This window comes from Panicum virgatum, chromosome 6K (assembly GCF_016808335.1).
Source record: "Panicum virgatum strain AP13 chromosome 6K, P.virgatum_v5, whole genome shotgun sequence".
In the NCBI taxonomy this organism is placed as follows: Eukaryota; Viridiplantae; Streptophyta; class Magnoliopsida; order Poales; family Poaceae; genus Panicum; species Panicum virgatum.
Genome location: NC_053141.1, coordinates 1700423 through 1719199, shown reverse-complemented (window position 1 = coordinate 1719199; position 18777 = coordinate 1700423). Strand labels below are relative to the sequence as shown.

The 18777-nt window shown below is 50.4% G+C and overlaps 3 protein-coding genes across 3 annotated transcripts; all 3 read right to left on the bottom strand.

The window, feature by feature from the left end:
• Window positions 1-915: 915 nt before the first annotated feature.
• Window positions 916-4218, bottom strand: LOC120711183 (fructokinase-2-like). The gene is made up of 4 exons (XM_039996638.1): window positions 3784-4218; window positions 1709-2254; window positions 1466-1582; window positions 916-1370 (listed from the first exon to the last, which is right to left on the bottom strand). Exons 1-4 carry the CDS (start codon window positions 3988-3990, stop codon window positions 1239-1241), a joined length of 1002 nt encoding a protein of 333 aa, XP_039852572.1. The 5' UTR covers window positions 3991-4218; the 3' UTR covers window positions 916-1238.
• A 4784-nt stretch (window positions 4219-9002) lies between these two features.
• Window positions 9003-10365, bottom strand: LOC120711181 (peroxidase 47-like). The gene has a single exon (XM_039996636.1). The coding sequence runs from the start codon at window positions 10287-10289 to the stop codon at window positions 9309-9311; it is 981 nt and encodes a 326-aa protein (XP_039852570.1). The 5' UTR covers window positions 10290-10365; the 3' UTR covers window positions 9003-9308.
• Window positions 10366-13241: 2876 nt separating this feature from the next.
• On the bottom strand, window positions 13242-16349 carry LOC120713847 (GDSL esterase/lipase At1g71691-like). The gene is made up of 5 exons (XM_039999826.1): window positions 15940-16349; window positions 14355-14479; window positions 14030-14269; window positions 13671-13920; window positions 13242-13568 (listed from the first exon to the last, which is right to left on the bottom strand). Exons 1-5 carry the CDS (start codon window positions 16187-16189, stop codon window positions 13348-13350), a joined length of 1086 nt encoding a protein of 361 aa, XP_039855760.1. The 5' UTR covers window positions 16190-16349; the 3' UTR covers window positions 13242-13347.
• Between the last annotated feature and the right edge of the window lie 2428 nt (window positions 16350-18777).

Sequence of the window (18777 nt, the reverse complement as noted above, 5' to 3'; positions counted from 1 at the left end):
TCTGCTTAGATTTCCAGTGGCCTCACGCTCTTGTTAGATGGACCCCTACCACTTTCAACTAGGGATCCACAATTTTTCTTGAACCAAATGGAGGATAATAGCATCTTGAAATCAGAATGATTGGCCAGGAGCAATAGATAATTCTATTAACCGAGGGAGGTTCTATGCCAACCACGCCGCCGTGCCGCCTCCGCTCGGCCGAGCTTGAGGCGTTCCGAGCTCGGAGGATGGGTAGGAGGAGGGAGGGAGGGCGGCCCTGCGGCGCCGCTCACCGTGCCCGCGTCTACGCTCGGCCGGCGAGCCGAGGAGCGCCACTGGTGCCCGACGAGGGAGCGCTGCAGCTGCAGCCTTGGGGGCGGCGGAGGAGCAGGGAGCGGCGACGACGAGGGAGCTCCGGGGAGGAGGTAAAAACTTGCCGTTTGCAGGAATAACGTATGTGACGTGGAGCAGAAAAACCCTGATCATATAAAGCAAAAACAGCGATCTTAAGATATTACTGTTTTGTTCTTACTGTTTCTATAGAATGTTCAGACTACTGTTTACTTTAATTAGTCCATAATTGGACATTAATTGCCAACTTAATACAGCTACGAAATTTTTTGACAGAACGTGCAAACTTAAATTATTTACTTGCTGTCCGATTGAGCCTGCTTGTATTAACACTGATTGAGCCGAAACTGATTGTTAAAGACAAAGAACCCTATGATTGGAGAAGAGAAAGGGAATTTAACGTGGTAAAAATTAAAAAAAATTGGATGTCGATAGAATTATAGAAAATAGATAAAAAGTTTAGAATAGACAGGTTCTAAAGTTGCACGTTTTAAGATGCTGCTGACTCTTGGTGAATTCCTGAACAAAGATGCTACTAAATACGAAAATAATTTCGGAATGGAACCACATAAACAAATTCACACCTGAAAAACGTTGGTTTCAAATTTAGACTAAATATCAACGAAAGCTGAATTACAGCGGCTTTTCCAATCACACGACACCATTTCAGATCAATTTGTAAAAAAAATCCACCACGCATGCCAACTTTTTATTAATGCCCCGGGCGAAAACCATGTTCATCTCACACACCGCACACCACACTGAACTAAATTAACCCGCACGAGAACACCAGCCATCTAATAATTAAGAAGAGCAGCTAACAATCTCCTAATGATATGAATTCAAAGGATGACGTCGAGGGGCGACCAAGGCGGCGCGGTGGTGGTGGTGGGCCGCAGCAGCGGCGTCTAGTTGCCCTTGGCGATGAGCTCCTGCGCGGCGGCGACGGTGGGCAGCGCCGGGATGGCGCCCTTCTGGGTGGTGCAGATGGCGCCGCAGGCGTTGGAGAACTTGAGCGCCTCGCGGAGCTTCTCCTCGTTCTGAACATTTGACACCAACGGCATGGTTAGCAACACTTAGTTACACAGATGTGGTATTAGTTTGCTAAATTTGGATTAATGAGGAATAATCATACGTGGAAGATGTTGTCGTCCTTGGCGACATTGACGAGGAGGGAGCCGACGAAGGCGTCACCGGCGCCGGTGGTGTCGATGGTGTTCACCTTGTAGCCGGGCACGCTGCCCTTGAAGTCCTGCACGTGATCGAGGAACTTGTCAGTTAGCAGCCGACCACCAGCCGTCGGTTCATCCAAGAATCGCATCGCAAATAAGTAATAAATAATACGAGTAAGTAAATAAACGAGGCCGGCGCGGCGGACCTTGGTGAAGTATCTGCATCCCTTGTCGCCGTCGGTGACGATGAGGAGCTTGAGGCTGTCGAACCAGAGCGAGAGCACGTTCTTCTCGTCGGTGGCGTCCCCCTGGGTGAGGAAGGCGACCTCGTCGTCGCTGACCTTGATGAAGTCGGCCTCCTTCCAGATGCTGAGGATGCCGGTCCTGGCGGCCTCCTCCGAGGGCCAGAGCGGGAGGCGCACGTTGGGGTCGTAGGAGCAGAGGATGCCGGCGGCCTTGGCGGCGCGCATGGCGGCGAGGTGGGCGCCGCGGCAGGGCTCGGAGATGAGCGAGATGGAGCCGTAGTGGAAGATCTTGGCGCGGCGGATGAGGTCGAGGTTGAGCTCGGCCTCGGTGAGCAGCATGTCGGCGCTGGGGTTGCGGTAGAACATGAACTCGCGCTCGCCGTTCTTCTTGAGGGTGACGAAGGCGAGCGCGGTGCGCGCGTGCTGGTCGAAGAGGCAGCCCTCCGCGTTGACGCCGTTCTGTTTCAGGATGTTCACCAGCATGTGCCCGAACTCGTCGTCGCCGAACTGCGAGGAGCAGGAATCGATTAGCGAATATAACACAGATCAACAAAGGTGAGATCAGTACTCAACATTTCAGCAGCAGCACGACACATGTTTACCACATTATTACTACTTACTACTGCGTTGCGCAGATGCAGGTTTTATATACCAAGTTCTTGGCAGTGTTAACAAATGTTTGTTTTTTCATTGACTAGTGAGTTTCTTAATTGCAGAGGACTTTTCCATACCTGAGCAGATGTAAGCTTAGAACATTAATAAATGAGGAAACGAAGGAGAATATGGTTTCGCTGTGCTTAAACAATTGCAGCTTTGGGTTCTTGGAGGATCCGATCCAATCCGACCGACGGCAAGGCGCCAAGGTGACCCCAACTGCCACCAACGGACGAGCCGGTGTCAGATCCGAGTCAGCCAGGCCCCAGTGGCACAGAATGACTTATTAACCGGACGGGGCCCACAATGACACCTCGTAACCCCAGAGGGTGGTCAATAACGTTAACAAAAATGCATGTACTACAATACTGGTCCGTGCGTGTACAGTAGTGAGCAGGCATGCCGGCACCGGCAGCAGAGTGTGTGTGTACGTAGGCGCCCACGCGTGACCCCAAAGGCCGCCAAACACAGCTGCAGCTCCGTGAGGCAAGCAAAACCCACTTTCAACGCCGCACGGCTACCACGTGCTGGGCCCCATCCGCGGCCCCCAAAAATCCCACCACTAGATTACCTTTTTGGCTTTTGCAATTTGTTAGCATAAATATGAATATAAACAAACAAGCAACTAAATAAAATAAACTAGCACCAAATTGGTAGGCGTCGTTTACAAATTCAACAAATATTTTTTCCCCTAATCGCGTGATAATACTGCGTCAGGAACTCGAACAAAGTAGAGGGGTCGACGGCGGAAATAGCAAGATGCGCGAGTGAGGTGAGGTCACGCGGCGACAAGAACAAACAGCTCGTCTGTGCCGCCGTGGCGTCAGTGCGTCAGTACAGCGTCAGTGCGTAGCGGCTTCTCCTTTCGTCCGCCCGTCCGCCCGCCCGTCGAATGATGCGGCCGAGGACACGGGCGCAAAGATTTTCCTACCCGAAAATAGCATCTCGCCCAGAAATAAATCGTGCGCCTCAGATTCAAAGCGGCATCACATCACGTCGCAAGGCGCCGGTCAACGCCCGCCCCGGACCGGCCCGGCCCGGCGATCGCCGGCAGATCTCGCCGCCGGATCCTCCGGCGCAATGCGCAGATCCGGATCCCCGACGAACGCGGCGCGCGGATCGCGAGATTGCCCGCCCACAGATCAGATCCGCCGCCAGCAGATCACCTAAGCTGCTCACCAACCAAACGGCCGACCGGCCACCCGGCGCCACCGGATCTAGGCGCGGGCCGGACGGCCGGCGGGATTCGTGCGGAATCTCCAGCGACGACGAGTAATTAACCACCCCTAGCTAGAAGCCTAGAACTAGAAGCAGAGCAATCCGATCGACCGAGGCGAAACGATTGAAGCTATACTAGAGGAGGTGATAGTGATATAGTATACCTTGCCGAGGAAGGCGGAGGATCCGCCGAGCTTGGAGATGGCGCAGGCGACGTTGGCGGGCGCGCCGCCGGGGGCCTTGACGAAGCCCCCCGACTCGGCGAGCGAGAGGCCCGCCACGTCGGGGACGAAGTCGATGAGCATCTCGCCGAACGACACCACCAGGTTGGGCGACGCCGCGGAATCGGCTCCGTCTCCGAGGGGCGCCATTGATTCGCAAAGGGCTGAGGCCAACGAACCAACCAACGAGCGCGACGAGACGGTGGACGGATTGATTCTTCGGCTACACGGAAAGCAAGCAAGCAAGCAATCGAGGGCGTCCTGGTTGCTGGTGGGCGAATCGATTGCTGGGGAGGGGAGGCCTCTGCCTTGCCTGGGTTTTATAGAGGGGAGAGGAGCCTGGGGCCTGGCTTGCGAGAGGGAGTAGGATTAGGATTAGGATTATTAACCGCGCGTGATTATCCGATCCGATTACCCCGCGCGCGGTAGATCAGCAGCAGCTTCGGGTGGGTCTCGGCCTCCACGTCGGATAACAGCGGTATACATACACGGAGGTGTGCAGCGCGCTGGCCGACGTGTGGGGGCGGGGATGAACGTGGGCCCGCTCGTCAGTGGGCTGGGGTCCGCGCGTGGCGCGTCGGCATGGTTTGTTGAAGATTTGAAAATCGGGTCCGGGTCGGTGGGGCCCGCGTGCCGGTGCTAGCGGTAGCGGGTGTGGGGCTGGATCATTGGATCCGGCTGCTGCCACAGGGTATCGGACGGATAAGATAATTTCCTGGCGAGGTGGGGCCACCTGTCGGTGGTGGTGGATTTCGGGCCGGTCGATCTGCTCTGCCCCCTGTTGGATCGGCCTCGACTCGACTCCGCGAGGAGTTGCGATCCTACCCTATCTCGGAGCAGTAATTATCCGCCGGCTCCGAGTAATTACAGGTCAGGACTGCAAAAGGATTTTATCCCTTGGTTTTATTCCATCCAGATTTTTACTTTTTATCCTGCCGGCTATTCTTGCGGCTTAAGACTAGTAGCTAGAAAGAGGCCGGCGACATGGCGGCGCCGCGTGACGTGTGCTTCAGCTGGGTTCAAGCTCGATCGCAGCTCAGCTTCACTGATTCCCGGGTTGGATTCATCTGCGGAAGAAGCAACTGAAAACCACGCATCTCGCGGCCATCGTCCATTTTTTCCAAGGCAGCTGGAGCCGATAACCCCTTTTGGCCTCTTGTTCGTTCTACTCTGTACCAACAGCAACAACTCACTATTTTTGTCGCTTTTTAGACCCTTTATTTTAGCGTCTGGTGTGGTTTGGTATACCCCTTGTGCTACTCACCGCGTTCGTCAGGCTGGAGCTGGAGGCTGGAGCTAGAATGGTACAAGAGAAAAATACTGTTGGGCTGGCTGGAATTGGAGCTGGTGGCTGGAGTAGTGTGAGAGGAAATTACTGTAGCGCTGGAGGCTACAAGACCAGCCGAACGCAGTAAGTAGCACGGAATGCTACTGCTGCTGTTGTTTTGATCACGATTCACGTACGTACATTGCAGCAGCTCTTCGCCCGCGCGTGTGTCGGTGTGTGTTGGTGGTGCATCGAGATCTGGGATGGGCTCGTCCGAGCTGGCGCAGGCGGGGCGTCTCTGTTCGTTTGAGTCCGCAGCAAGCAAAGTGGACGCTAGCTGCTACTGCTGCGTTGATTATTATTATTAGTGGTGGTTTGGACCAAACCATCAATCAATACCCACTGTGTTCGGCTGGTGATATAGCACTCCAGCGCTACAGTGAATTCTTCTCACATACCTCCAGCTCCAGCCTCCAGCCACCAGCCAGGCAACAGTGTTTTTCTCTCACAGCACTCCAGCTCCAGCCTCCAGCTCCAGTCTGCCGAACGCAGTGACCGTCGGCTCCTGCTGTTACAGTTGCAGGCAGGCACTGTTTGTTTATTCATTCCGAGACCAATGCAAAAATCAGATCAGATATCTCACCTCGTCTGCCAAAAACGAGCCATTCGATACGACGGGGCAACCTGCGACCTGCAGGCTGCAGCAAACGGCGATCGACCCGCGCCCATGCTTACCCAGCAACAACGTGCTGCACACAAATACATTTTTTCTTCTCTTTTCTTTTTCCGTTTTCTTTTCTCTTTTTCACACACAGAGAGAGAGTTTTCTGTTTTTTTTGGCCGACGAAAGGTAAATAATGAATATCGTACGTAAAAACAACTGATTAGTCCATTTTTTGGTGCGCAAATAAATAAAAAAAAGGTTTTGGCGTTCTTGCCCCTGTTTTGAGTGCCAATGGTGGTTTTACCCCTTCTTTTTGTTTTGTGCGATTTTACCCTTGCTTTTTAAAAACGAAGCTCCAGTTTACCCCTAATTTGTTAGAAGGTGTCACTTTTTAAAAACGAAGCTCCAGTTTACCCCTAATCTGTTAGAAGGTGTTAACGGTGTCAAATATGTAGTAAAAAGGCAGATATGCCCTATGCGATTTTGCCCTTCTTTCACAACATCCAGCCCTCCTAAATCCTAACACCCTCTTGCCAGCGGGCCCCACCGGTCAAAGGAGGTCTAGCCGGCCAAGACCGAGCCATGGCCACCCAGGGGCAGGGCCGGCGACTCGGCCAGCGCCCAGCGGCGGGACGGGGCGGCGTGGCGTGGTGCAGGGCCGTGCGAGGGTGGTCCGCGACGAGCGCGGTGGCGGCTCGGCCAACGGCTTCAGACAAAGGCAGGACGAGGCAGCCCGCGGCCAGCGCGCCCAGGGGAGGCCACGGCGTGCAGCGGCAGCGCGAGGGGAGGTGAGGGAACAGACGTGGACGACGAGAGCTCCGCCCCGCTCCTCTGGCCTGGTGCCGCCGCGTGCTCCCGCGCCCGTGCGAACGCACAAGCCTGAGCCGAGAAGCCACCGCCCGCCGCGCACGCCCGCGCCTAGGGGCGCACGAGCCTACCCCTGCCTTCCGCCGTTCCGCGTGCCTGTTCCTGCGTGCTGCGCGAGGCCAAGCCTGGCCACGCTTGCTCCCGCAGCCGCCGTCGCCGCCTGCTGTTCTGCTTGCTGCTGCTTGCTTCCGCCGCCAGCTGCTTGTGATTTGGGCACGGGCAGGTGACTTGGAGATGAGACGGAAGGAGAGCTTTTAGATAAGACGAGGGGTAATGTTGTCTTTTCTCAGTACTTTGAATATTTTTCCAATCTGTTTCTTTTTTTGGTGGGCCTCTAGTTAACAGAGTTAAAAATAGGGGTAAACGGCGCCTTCGTTTTGGAAAAGTAGGGGCAAAATCACACATTTGAAAAAATAAGGATAAAATCACCATTTGAGTTTGAAATAGGGGCAAGAACACCAAAATCGCTAAAAAAAATTGTTAATCAGCGAGGAATTGAGGTTTGCGTGGATATAATTATTCGACCTCCACGAGAACCATACATGAGCTAGCTAGCGTTCCTATATATATATTCCGGAATGGGGTTCGGCTCCACAAGAATATCAGCCAAGTGCTGCACGAGAACATTTTTCTTAAAAAAAAAAGGAGTTGGTGCGCGTCAATTCCGTCACGAGGCATAATATGTATGCGCCGGCCTTTTCCCCATCATCATCATCCTTCCACAACACCCGGAGTCTAAGCTTTGTGACTCTTTGGAAAGGGGGAAAAAACATGCATGGGAACTTCTCCGGTTCATCCTTTTTATTTACTACGTTTCTTTCGGTTCTCCAGTCCTTTCCCTTTTTTTCTTTTTTGAGAGAGAGAGGACATCCTGGGTTTTTTTTTGAGCGGGAGAGGACATCCTGATCTTGGGGCTCCTATACATCTTGTGGAAGATAGTTAAGCAAGTTACCTACAAAATCCAATAAAATCCATTTAATTAAAAAATATTGAACCAATATTTTAAAAATATTGAACTAATATTTTGAAAATGTTGATTCAACAATTGAGAAATGTTGAATCAGTGTTTCGAAAATATTGAATCAATATTTTAAAAATATTGAACTCAACATCTTCCTTCATCTTCTCCGGCTCCGGCGCGCTCGGGCGGCATCGGCGCAGCAGCAAGCGGTGGCCGCGGCGGCAGCAAGCGGTGGCCGCGGCGGCAGCTAGCAGCACAAAGCAGCAGCAAGCGGCGGCGGCGGCGGCGGCTAGCAGCAGCAGCACAGCAGCAACAAAGCAGCAGCAAGCGGCGGCGGCGGCTAGCAGCACAACAAAGCAGCAGCAGCACGCAGCAGGAGCAAGTGGCGGCGGCGGCTAGCAGGAGCAAAAGCGGCGGCGAACAGCAGCACGCATCGCACGGCAGGCAGGTGGATGTGCAGGCGCTCGCGAGGACGCGGGCAGACGGACAGGCTCAGGTGGCGGCGGCGGCGGCGCATAGGGAGGAAGGGAGAGGAAGTGGGCGGGAGGAAGAAGGAGGTTAGGATTGGGAAGATCCAACGGATGAAATAGTTTGCACGAAACTCAAACACTGGAAGTTGGGGAAGAAAAAATCTTCCGGAAGATGTATATGATTTCTGGGTGATCTCGGTACTTTGTCTTTTCCATAATTTTCGTGGCCCACTGAGCAATGGCTCCACCCGCCAGGCCCAGCCCAATTCGGAACCTATGACACCTGCCCTTGGGCCGGGCGCCGTTTCTAAGGCCGACAAGCCCATGTCTCTCGCTCCAGCAGCAAAATTCCTGGGCCCGCGTCCTTTGCTGCTGCGTCGACAATGATTCCCTCAAAAAAAAAAAGAGTTCCGCTCAAATTTCAAGAATCTTTTGGCCTACAAATACACTTTTGTGATGTGGTGGTGAACTAAACCACCTTTCTTGGGTCTTGATGAAGGCCTACTGGAGGTTGATGCTTAATCACTAGGCTTTTGTAGCAGAAGCTGTACATAAAAGTAGAACGAATATTACCAAGGAGTTTTACAAATTCCAACTTAACCAGATTCTTATAGTGCAAAATTTGAACCCACTTAACGGAATCCGCAAATCGAGGATAACTAAACTATTTTTTTCTTGACAAGAATTTGACCCTACACTATTTTTATAACATTGAGAAAACTTAAGAAGAGACATTACTAGCTCAACTACTCATTTGTTCAAGGAGAAAGCACTACAATTTCCTATATTGTCTGACAGACTTCAGCCACCCCCATGGGTTTTATTCGAAGGTATCTTTTTGACTCTGCCAGTGCCACACATAGTCGTTACAGTAAGGCACTTGGACACTTTATAGGTATAGTCGTATATAGTACTATATGCGTGCAAGGGGTATTTTTGCAAATCCTTGATTATCCAGTTATATTATTTTTCACAATACATAAATTTATATATTATTACACCACCACCCCATTATTTGCTTTCAGCTTCCTTAGCTTCTACCTTGATGCATGCTGGGCACACCAGTGCCATGCCTGCTTGTTTTACTTTTACACAAGCCATGCACCTACTTACTGTCTATAAGCACACGATGATTTCACACACAACACACTTGATTGTTGACAATGCAAACAGATCGTCCGACAGTATAGACGAGCTGCCTGCATGTAGTATGTAAAGTAGAGTACTTGGGATCGATTATTAGGAGGAGTCGTTGATGACCCTGCATGTCTTCCTGATCTCGCCCTCGTCGCCTTCCTTGAGGTTGATCTGCCCCATCTTGTACATCCCCTGCTGGAACGAATAGAAGAAGTAGTCCGGGTACATGGCGAACATGCTCACGATCTCCTTGGTCTCCGGCGACTCGAACAGCGTCTGGTCCGAGCTCAGGAGCCCCCGCCGCGAGGTCAGCTCCTTGTAGTACACGCCGTCGAAGCGTGTGCTCGTCCGGTCGAACGGCGCCGTCGTCCCCGAGTCGCCGCCCCCGCAGGCGGAGCCCAGCGACTTGGCCAGCGACGAGTCCAGCGTCTCCGCATCCGCCTGCAGCCGGTCCTTGAAGCTGGCGCAGTGCGCGACACCCAGCGTGTGGCCGCCGGACAGCGCCACCAAGTCGTGGACGTCGAGCCCGACGTTGTCGAAGATCTGGATGAGGAGCGTCAGGTTCTTGAGCGGCGGCGGGAGCGCCAGGAAGGTGTCGGAGGCGACGGAGCGGGTGCCGTCGCGGCGGCCGAGGGGCACGCCGTAGTAGGGCCCGCGCGCCATGAACACGGCGTCGCGGGCGGCCAGCGCCAGGGCGTCGGCGCAGGAGACCACGCCGGGGCACCACGCCTCCAGGGCCTCCTTGACGGCGTCCATCACCTCGAAGCCGCGCAGGCTCAGGTTCGCCGGCGCGTCCTTCTCCGCCGTGTTGCCGTCCGTCGAGTCCAGCAGCACCGACGCGTCGCAGCCCTGCACGAAGCAGTCGTGGAAGTGCAGCCGGAGGAGGCCGGCGGCGAGGGTGGGGTCCTTCGCCAGGGCCTCGCTGACGACGTTGCGGACGATGTACTCGGCGAACGGGCAGGTCATGCCGTAGTAGCCCATGCTCAGCTCGGCGGCGACGGGGCCGCCGGCCAGCAGGGCGGCGGCCACCTGCACGAGGATCAGGACCCTGACAAAGCTCTTCATCTGGGCGCCGCGGCTCATCGATCTTCAGCTAATGCCCAGGGGAAGAAGAAGAAGAAGAAGAAGAAGAAGATGAGCGAGTGAGCACTTGCTTGCTGCTGCTTGGTGAGTAGTGCAGTGCAGCGGGGGCAGCTATTTATAATGCATTCGCCAATGCAACAGGATTGCCTGAATTATTGCTGTATTTTTTTATCGTATACGAAACGTGTGGTTTATACTTTGTACACACACATGTATAAAGTATAATAATCTAACATGTACTGGGGGGTGTCTCTAGTGCTGTAGTGCAGTACATGGATGAATCCAAAAGAAAGGCCGAAAACATGGCCACTAGGAGATCCATGATCTTGCCAAGAATGGCCTACTTCTCCATGGAGTCAAAAAGAACTGCAGATCACTCACCACCAGTCGCCACTCGCCACTTCGCCACCCCAATACAGTGCTCTATACCGTCATGCAACTCAAACATCATCGATCAGTTTTTCTTTTCTTTCTGTGCGTGGCAGAAGAAAAATTACTGGAATAAAATCACCACATTATTGTCAGGCAGTCAGGACACACAACGATCAATTGCATGCCGTAGCAGAGGTTAACGGTGGTGATGCCTAACCCTCCCTGGGACAATACAAATAAAACTATTGTGATGAGGAAGCTGATGAACTTTTTGCTGGAACATGGTGCGTTGGGAGGGCACGATTGGGTTGTTTGCCTGTTCAGTCCTGACGAGATGGATCGTTGTGGGCGGCTGGCTGATCGACCTCCATGATCAATGCCTCTCAGATCCGACCCTCCGATCCTGCCGTCGCCATCGGCAGCCTGAGTGGGTCACTCGATCTCCGTTCCTCTTTACAGTTCAGTAGCAGTCAGTTCATGCATGTGAGACAGTAGTGAGAGTGAAATTCTATTTCAGAATTCAGGTATATCTATACCTGCAGTGCCCGGCGACTATCGCGTAGGTGTTGTCTAGTGCTGGTGCCATGAATGGAACAAGGTGTAGCATGCAACAAGCCGCCCCGCCAATGGCGGCACCACCAGGGCCTGCTGCTTGGAGTTGACATGGCCTCGCTGCTGTTCACCGCACGCGCGTGCTCCAGTTCCTGAACCTGCGCCTGCGTCACGCAGCATTGCTCGATTTGTATATACGCTTCTATTCTACAAGACTGCACCTGAGAGAGGCTGCTGGCGAGCTGCAGTGGAGCAAGATAAGCTGAAGGGACGTGCGTTCCAGTCCACAAGCTCTCGCGGCACTATGGTGGTTTGATCACTAGGAGGATGGAAGATCATTAGCACTAGCTAGTGATGAGGCAGTGATAAAAATCTGCAACTTGTGAGTTATCCTGCGTTGTTGATTGATTGGCTTGACTGCAAGTACACTAGCTAATTGTAGCTTCATCAGATATATACTATCTTAATGCGCTCGTGCAGAATGGATGGATGTATATTTACCATATAATTCATCTTGCAATCATGGTGGTTCGTTGACTTTTGTAAAGATTGCTGGTTCAAAACTTATTCAGAATTTTCTCCGTATATGATTGTGGGGAATTGGGCTGCAGTTTAGATGTACTGTATAGACCAAAATGTATTCTAACCTGAAGCATCTTTTTGATAAACCAACAGTACAGTGTACAGTACAAATGAACACAAGAATCTGATATAGTACAAGGCATAGATTGGGGTAACACAATAACATGTGGATGCTCTGTGTCTGCAGCAGGAAAGCTGTATGATTCACCTAACAAATATGGCTTCTCTCTTGGTCGGCTCTTGTTCTTGGATCTAGTGATGGCTCATGCTGCACATGCATGATTTAAGATCTAGAACGCACTCCATGATTCGGATCAGAACATACAACAATTGGACAAGCAATTGATAAGCTGCCAGTTTAGTGTCTGTATTCGCATCATTTTCCTTTGAAATTAATGATTGCTTCCTACACATTTTTACATAAGGAGATGGCCACTGAGATGAATAGCAGTGCCACAACAACACTAAAGGTGTAACAAGTGAAGTAAAACACTACTCTAATGAAGTGGAAATCTTTTGACGAAACCATGAAGATGTGGACATCAACATATCAGAGTCAATGCAGCTTCCTTCTCGGAGTACATGGTCACCATTTGACAGTTATGTATCACTTATGAGAGTACAGCAAGAGCTTGCACCACAACAATAACAACATAGATGAGCCTTGTAGAAAATCTTAGACAGTGGAGTTGAAGCAACCATGATAAGAGATTTTGACAAAACCAACCATAAATAAATTTTTAAAGCACAAGTCCACAAGAGTATAAGCGATTGTCGCTCCTTCACAACTCTACTTCACGCCTAAGTGCTATATGATTCTTGTTGCCTTATACAAAACCTTGCCAACCTGGTGTAATTGAATTACCTACCCTAATCTCCTTGATCGCTCCTAATTTCCCACACAACCCTTGAACGACGTGCATGCCCCTGTCCAGGCTGGAGCACCCAAATCTTCCATTGGATAGCTCCTTTGTTGTGTATACTCTGGTTTCCTTGTCCTGATCACGGTTCTTACCAAATCTCCTTAAGTTGTGTCACCTTTAAGATTTTCTGTCACTCAATATCATACTATCCTAACCGCAGATGGAGGCTGGTTTAGCAATAAAACATACTAAACGTTTTGATCTTGTTCATGTTCGATGCAGCTAGCTTATATATACCCTATTCGTTCCAAATTATAGGCCATTTGATTTTTTTTCCCAAATTTGACCACTTATCTTATCCAAAAATTTGTGTAAAATATCACTTCTTTTGTTGTAGCTTGTATTATCAATACAAGTTATTCTTTAATAATAATTTAAATTTGACTATACTTGCATAATTTTTTTGAATAAGACGAGTGGTCAAATTTAGAGTTAAAAAAGTGAAACGGCCCATAATTTGGAACGGAGGGGGCAGTAAGTAAATGTGTTCGACATCGGCAATAGGTACGGATCACTTGATGCACATTGAGGCGGTCTCCGGATTTTATTGGTTTACTCACTAGTAGTTGTACAAACAAGGAGCGCGGAATCATCATCAAGTTGTCATCATGCATGCATCTTGGTCATCATCAGAGCATGGCAAGCTGGCCAACGTTGATGGGCGCCACCACGTCGGCGCCGCCGTGGAACGCCTCCCTGGCGATGATGACGTTCACCGCCGCCGTCGGGTGGTACGCGTCCCAGAACACGTAGCGCTCCCGCTCGGCGCACGGCGGCATGAAGGGCAGGCACGTCATCTGCCCGCCGTTCCTCCCGATGCCGCAGCAGCCCCTGTCCACTACGCTCAACCCTGCCATGACCGCCACCACCATGGCCGCCGGTCGCAAGGAAAACACTTGCGATCAGATCATCATCATCGGCTAGCCAGCTAGAAGACGATCGATTGTATTACCGAAGGCGGCCGGGTTGGCGAGGATGGCTTTGAAGATCCTGAAGTTGTCGAGGTACGTGAACCGGGCGCCGGGGAGGTCGGCGTTGAGGCCGTCGAGCATCGCCCTCACGTTGGCATTGAACGGCAGCACGAGGGCGTCCACCTCCGGCGAGCACCGCCCCGCCGCGCTCTGCGCCAGCACGGTCGGGATGCACCCTATCGACCCCACGCCGGCCACCACCAACTTCCTGGCTCCGGCCTTGTACAGCCTCTGTACATCGATCAATTTTATTTGCGAGATCAGCAGGTTGCAAGCAACAATGGCGATGGCGATCGCCGACGACGGGCGACTGGCTCGTGCTAGCTAGCTAGCTTATTACGGTGAGCTGGGAGGCGAACTGGCCGGCGAGGAGGTCGGCGAACTGCCGCGGGTCGTAGCGCCGCCTGGTGTCGTAGTTGGGCGCCAGGTAGTTGTTGAGGTAGTCATTGCTCCCCATCCCCACGAACACGATGGACCTCGCGAGCCTCTCCGCCGCCGCCGCCGCGCCGGCCGCGGCGGCGATCTGCGCCACCGTCGTCTCAAAGTTCTGGATCTGCTGGTTGAACGGGATCCGCCCGGCCTGCATCGCAACTCGCAGATAAAGCTCAATCGGTTCTTTGATCTGGTTGGAACATGCTGACATGCATGGCCGGTCTGCTGCTTACGAAGTTGCCGCCGCTGTCGTCGAGGATCCCGGCGGCGGCGGAGGCGTAGTTGGCGCCCTGCAGGACTTGCTCCACGGACGATGCTTGCGAGTAGGGCGGCACCAGGGGCAGCCCAAGCAGCTCAGCTGCAAATGAATTGAACACAACACACAACAACGCTAGCTTCTTCAGTTGATCCGACATTGCAGTACATTTTCAGATCGTTTAAGTAAAAGTCACTCGATCTGTCAGATTGATTGAACTCAGCGTCTGTTCAGAATGGAGTTCAGTGCCATTTCTACTACCCCATGTGCATAGAGTTCAGCAGCGCAAGCTGGTAGTCACGCTCGCACGCATTCAACTACTACAGAACAAGATGGCCATTACAAAATTGCAAGTCACAAGCAGAAGACGATGCAATTTGATCTACACCGGAGCAGAGATTCAGTGCTCTGTCAAGATAGTCACTGTGTTCCATGAATGAAAGTGGCCTGAGTTCTAGATTATATACTCCCTGTCAAGACAGTAGGAGTAATTCAGACTTCTGATATTTGTTAATTCAGTGATCTGTGCGGTAGTATGGGACAAGAAGTACTCCAGGTCTCCAGCAACATTTTCTATTCTCTTTGTTGGACAAAAAGCAACACAGTTTTTGTTTGTCTGAGCTGAAGCAACATTGTCACCAAACCGCTCAAGATTGCATTATACTTTTCCCGAGGATATGGAAGGGAGTTGCATATTAGAACTGTTTCCATCTCAAGATGTGAGAATTTAGTGTCGTTTTCGGTGATGACATGCATAAACCATCGGTCAAATTGGATTTAAATTTTAAAAATTTAGAATTAGAAAAATGTTTCGTGCCTGTAACCAATGGCCTAAGGCTGTAAACATCGGTGACATGACATGCGTGGCAAATGTTTCGAAAAAAAAACTGTTCGCATTTCTAAGACCTGAATGTGAACATGCACGATGTGTGGCTTGTGGGCATCAGCTAAAAAGTGGATTTACATTCTAAAAAAAATTATAATTAGCTAAAATTCTAAAAAAGATCACATTGTTGAGGAATATTTGCGAGCTTAATAATTTTTATACGTGAAAGAGAGTATCAAAACTAAACTATCAAACGTCAATAATCGCATATCTAATTGATTTTTAGGTTCCTGATAATCCTACCTACGTGCAACTAAATTTTTCCCAGAATTGTTCAATTTCGTATACTAATTTCTAGATACAAAATTGAAAACCATGCATATTTTAATAGAGCTTTAGATATTTATATTATAAAAAAAGATCAGATGAATGCGTATATGAGTACAGAAAGCTAAAAAACAAATTGTTATCTATCAGGGGGATGAAATTTCATTAAATACATAAAAATGCACAACCTATATTTAATATTTCAAAAAAGTACGAAATTTAATTTATCAAGGTCTGAAGAATCTCCACAACGCAAGTGGGAAAAGGAAGACCAAAGTTTTAAAGCAATTTCCAAATTTTAAAAATGAAAACAAAAACAATTTTGTCATTGGCCTTACCATTACATCATTGCAACTTGTGTAGGAAGCCTGAAGAAAGCGCACCCAAAGATGGAGACACGCACACTTACCGAGCTCGTCGACGATGGTGTATCCGTTGCAGAAGCGGCCGGTGGGCCCGGCGGCGAAGTCGATGCCGTAGGGGAAGTAGTTGGCCTTGGCGAGCGAGGCGAGGTTGTTGTTGTTGCCGCTGTCGATGAGCGAGTCCCCGAACACGAACAGCGCCGGCGGCGCCCTCTCCGCCTCTCCTCCGCCGCCCGGCGACGCAGCCGCGAGCACGGCGAGGAGGAGCAGCAGCCGCAGGCCGTGGCCGCCGGCCATGGTTGCGCTCTGAAGCCTGAAGCTGCTGCAGTGAAAGCAAAGCAAGCACTCGGCGCAGGAGAGGGTACTGACCAAAGACTAGGTAGCTGCTACTGGCTCGGCCGGTGCAGTCTTGCAGAAGGTGAATGTGGAAGCTGAGGAAGGTAATAATGGCGGCGATGCAGCGAGGAGTAAATGGCGTTGCCACCTGCCATGCGCCGCTCATGCCACGGCGGCGTGCGAGACGGCCGGAAATCATTCATGGCCGTGCAGTAACTTGCACAGTGCAGCATGGTGATCGAGGGACGAGGTTTGTGTCAGTCACAGGCCTGCTGCTCGAAAGGAAATGTACTGGCATGCCACGCTACTACGCCAATTGCTTGTCCTCACCGGCCGGCCAGCAGCCCGTCTCGATCTGGTGGGGCGGCGCGCAGAGCATGGCGGCAGCACCGGCGAGCATGGGCGTCTGATCTGCTGCTCGGTTCTGGCGGGCGTGCAGGCACAGGCACAGGCACAGGCAGGGCCAGGGCTGCCGCCGTTGCACAGGGGAAGTAAAAAGATGGTCGTGCCGGGCTGCCGGCCGGGCGGGGGCCCTGATGCTGCTGCTGGTGGTGGCCTTGCCTGCCAACGCAGGGCTACGTACGGCTGATGCAAGCGGAGCACGCAATGATACGGTGCACGGCGCCGGCCAGACGATGATGAAGGGCTCGTGAGAGATGTGGTCATCCATTGCGTTCGATAGGTTGAGTTGGAGTGTTGTGAAAGAAAAATATTGTTATATGATTGGTGGCTGGAGGCTGGAACTGGAGGGATGTGAGAGAAAAATACTGTAGTGCTGGAGGATAAACCACCAGCCGAACGCAGATCAGACTCGGGGGTCTGGCTCCTCCCATGGCTCTTTTGTATAGAATCCTACTAGTGACTTCTCAATATATTATCTATGGGTAAAAGCTATCTCGCGTCATGTCGCGCTCGCGACTGAGCGCGCGACCTGTTGTATGGCCCTTCCGGCGGCCTGTTACGGCCCGTAGGGAGGAAATAAGACTCGTGCACACTTTTTTTAAGTGTTTTACATTTTAAAAATGCGATAACTTTCTTCTGAGATATCCGCTTTCAACATGGCTCTTTTGAGCTATCACCACTAAAAGAAAATGTAATGACATCAGTGTGACATTATCTACTTCTGCATGGTATCGTCCTCCCCTCACAACATGCATGATTAACTCCATCTGATGATAAAAGCCGGCGTTGCACCTCTTAGCGCTCTATTCATATGCACACAACAACGTGCGTGCACCCAATTTACTCTATGTGCACCCAATTTACTATAAACAGCGGGTCGCACGATCACCTGGGTCGCTTGACAGGTCGTGTGTTAACGCGGTCCTTGCCTGTCTATTTATATACAACGTCTGTGCTATTTTTTTTCCAATAAATTCAATGAAAATAATTTATATGATAAATTTGAGTTGAGTAATCTTAGTCAAAATCAGTTAAAAAACTAAAGAGTTCATTTTTTAAGTTAACTGTAAACAAAAAATACAATTTACATTTACAAATGAGGTCTAGTCTGTACATCAGCCATACAGCTTGTCAATGTTAACTACATACAAGTAAAAAAAATAAATAAAAACAAATGTGGTGGATTGATTCCAAGGCAACTAAACATCGATTGTTCATTAATCCAAGAAAAGCAAAGAATGATCCATTATAAATACAAGAAAAGCAAAGAATGATCCATTCTAAATAAAACTAAGTTAAGATGGTTACATACCCCGGCTTCATGGCAAGACAAGAAGTCTCTACAATAGCTATTTTGTATAGTTTAATGAGGATGACAAAATTCTGGAGTTAGATATTTTTATAAAGAAAAGTATGCACACCACAACACCTATGACCACCTATAAATAAAGGTGTTCTCCTCCCCTCTTGCCATATCTTGGTATAAGAGGTCTTAAGTAGAAGGTGGCATAGTAGCCATGCATTGTAGTTATCTCATGGTAGGATACTCACATAAAAAGTAATAAATCTTGTATTGTAAAACTTAGAATAAAGAGTTGAGTTCTCTTGTATAGAGTTGATCTTTCATGTCGATGTTTAGAAGGCAAATAAACATTGGTTCTCATTTTATGCCTCCTCCAGCTCCTAGGCAGATTGATGTTGTGCCTTTGACAAGTCTGCAAACTCCAAGTTTTTTTCATATTGCATTTTTAAGTGGTAGAAAATAGAGGTACTTTCCAGTGAAATTAACAGCCCGTTAAATATATAGAGTTGTAGATGTACTTGTATTGTATTTCTTCTATCCCAAGTCTATACGACCTATATAATGAAATGCCACCATTGGTGAAGCGTCCCCTCATAAGAGAAGACTTAAAAGTGATACAATATCAGTCCCAGGAGGCTGATAACACTTTTATTACATCAGATGGTACATCACCGTACAACTCTACGCGTAAGTGGGCAGTGAAGCGCCACTATCGCGAGGATAACAACTAACATCCACACAACGATATTAACTACGAAGAGGGGGTCATCAGAGTCTTACGCCATACAGAACTTCCTGCGGGTGACTCTATCCACAGGCAAGGTTGGGTGCAGAACGGAACCTC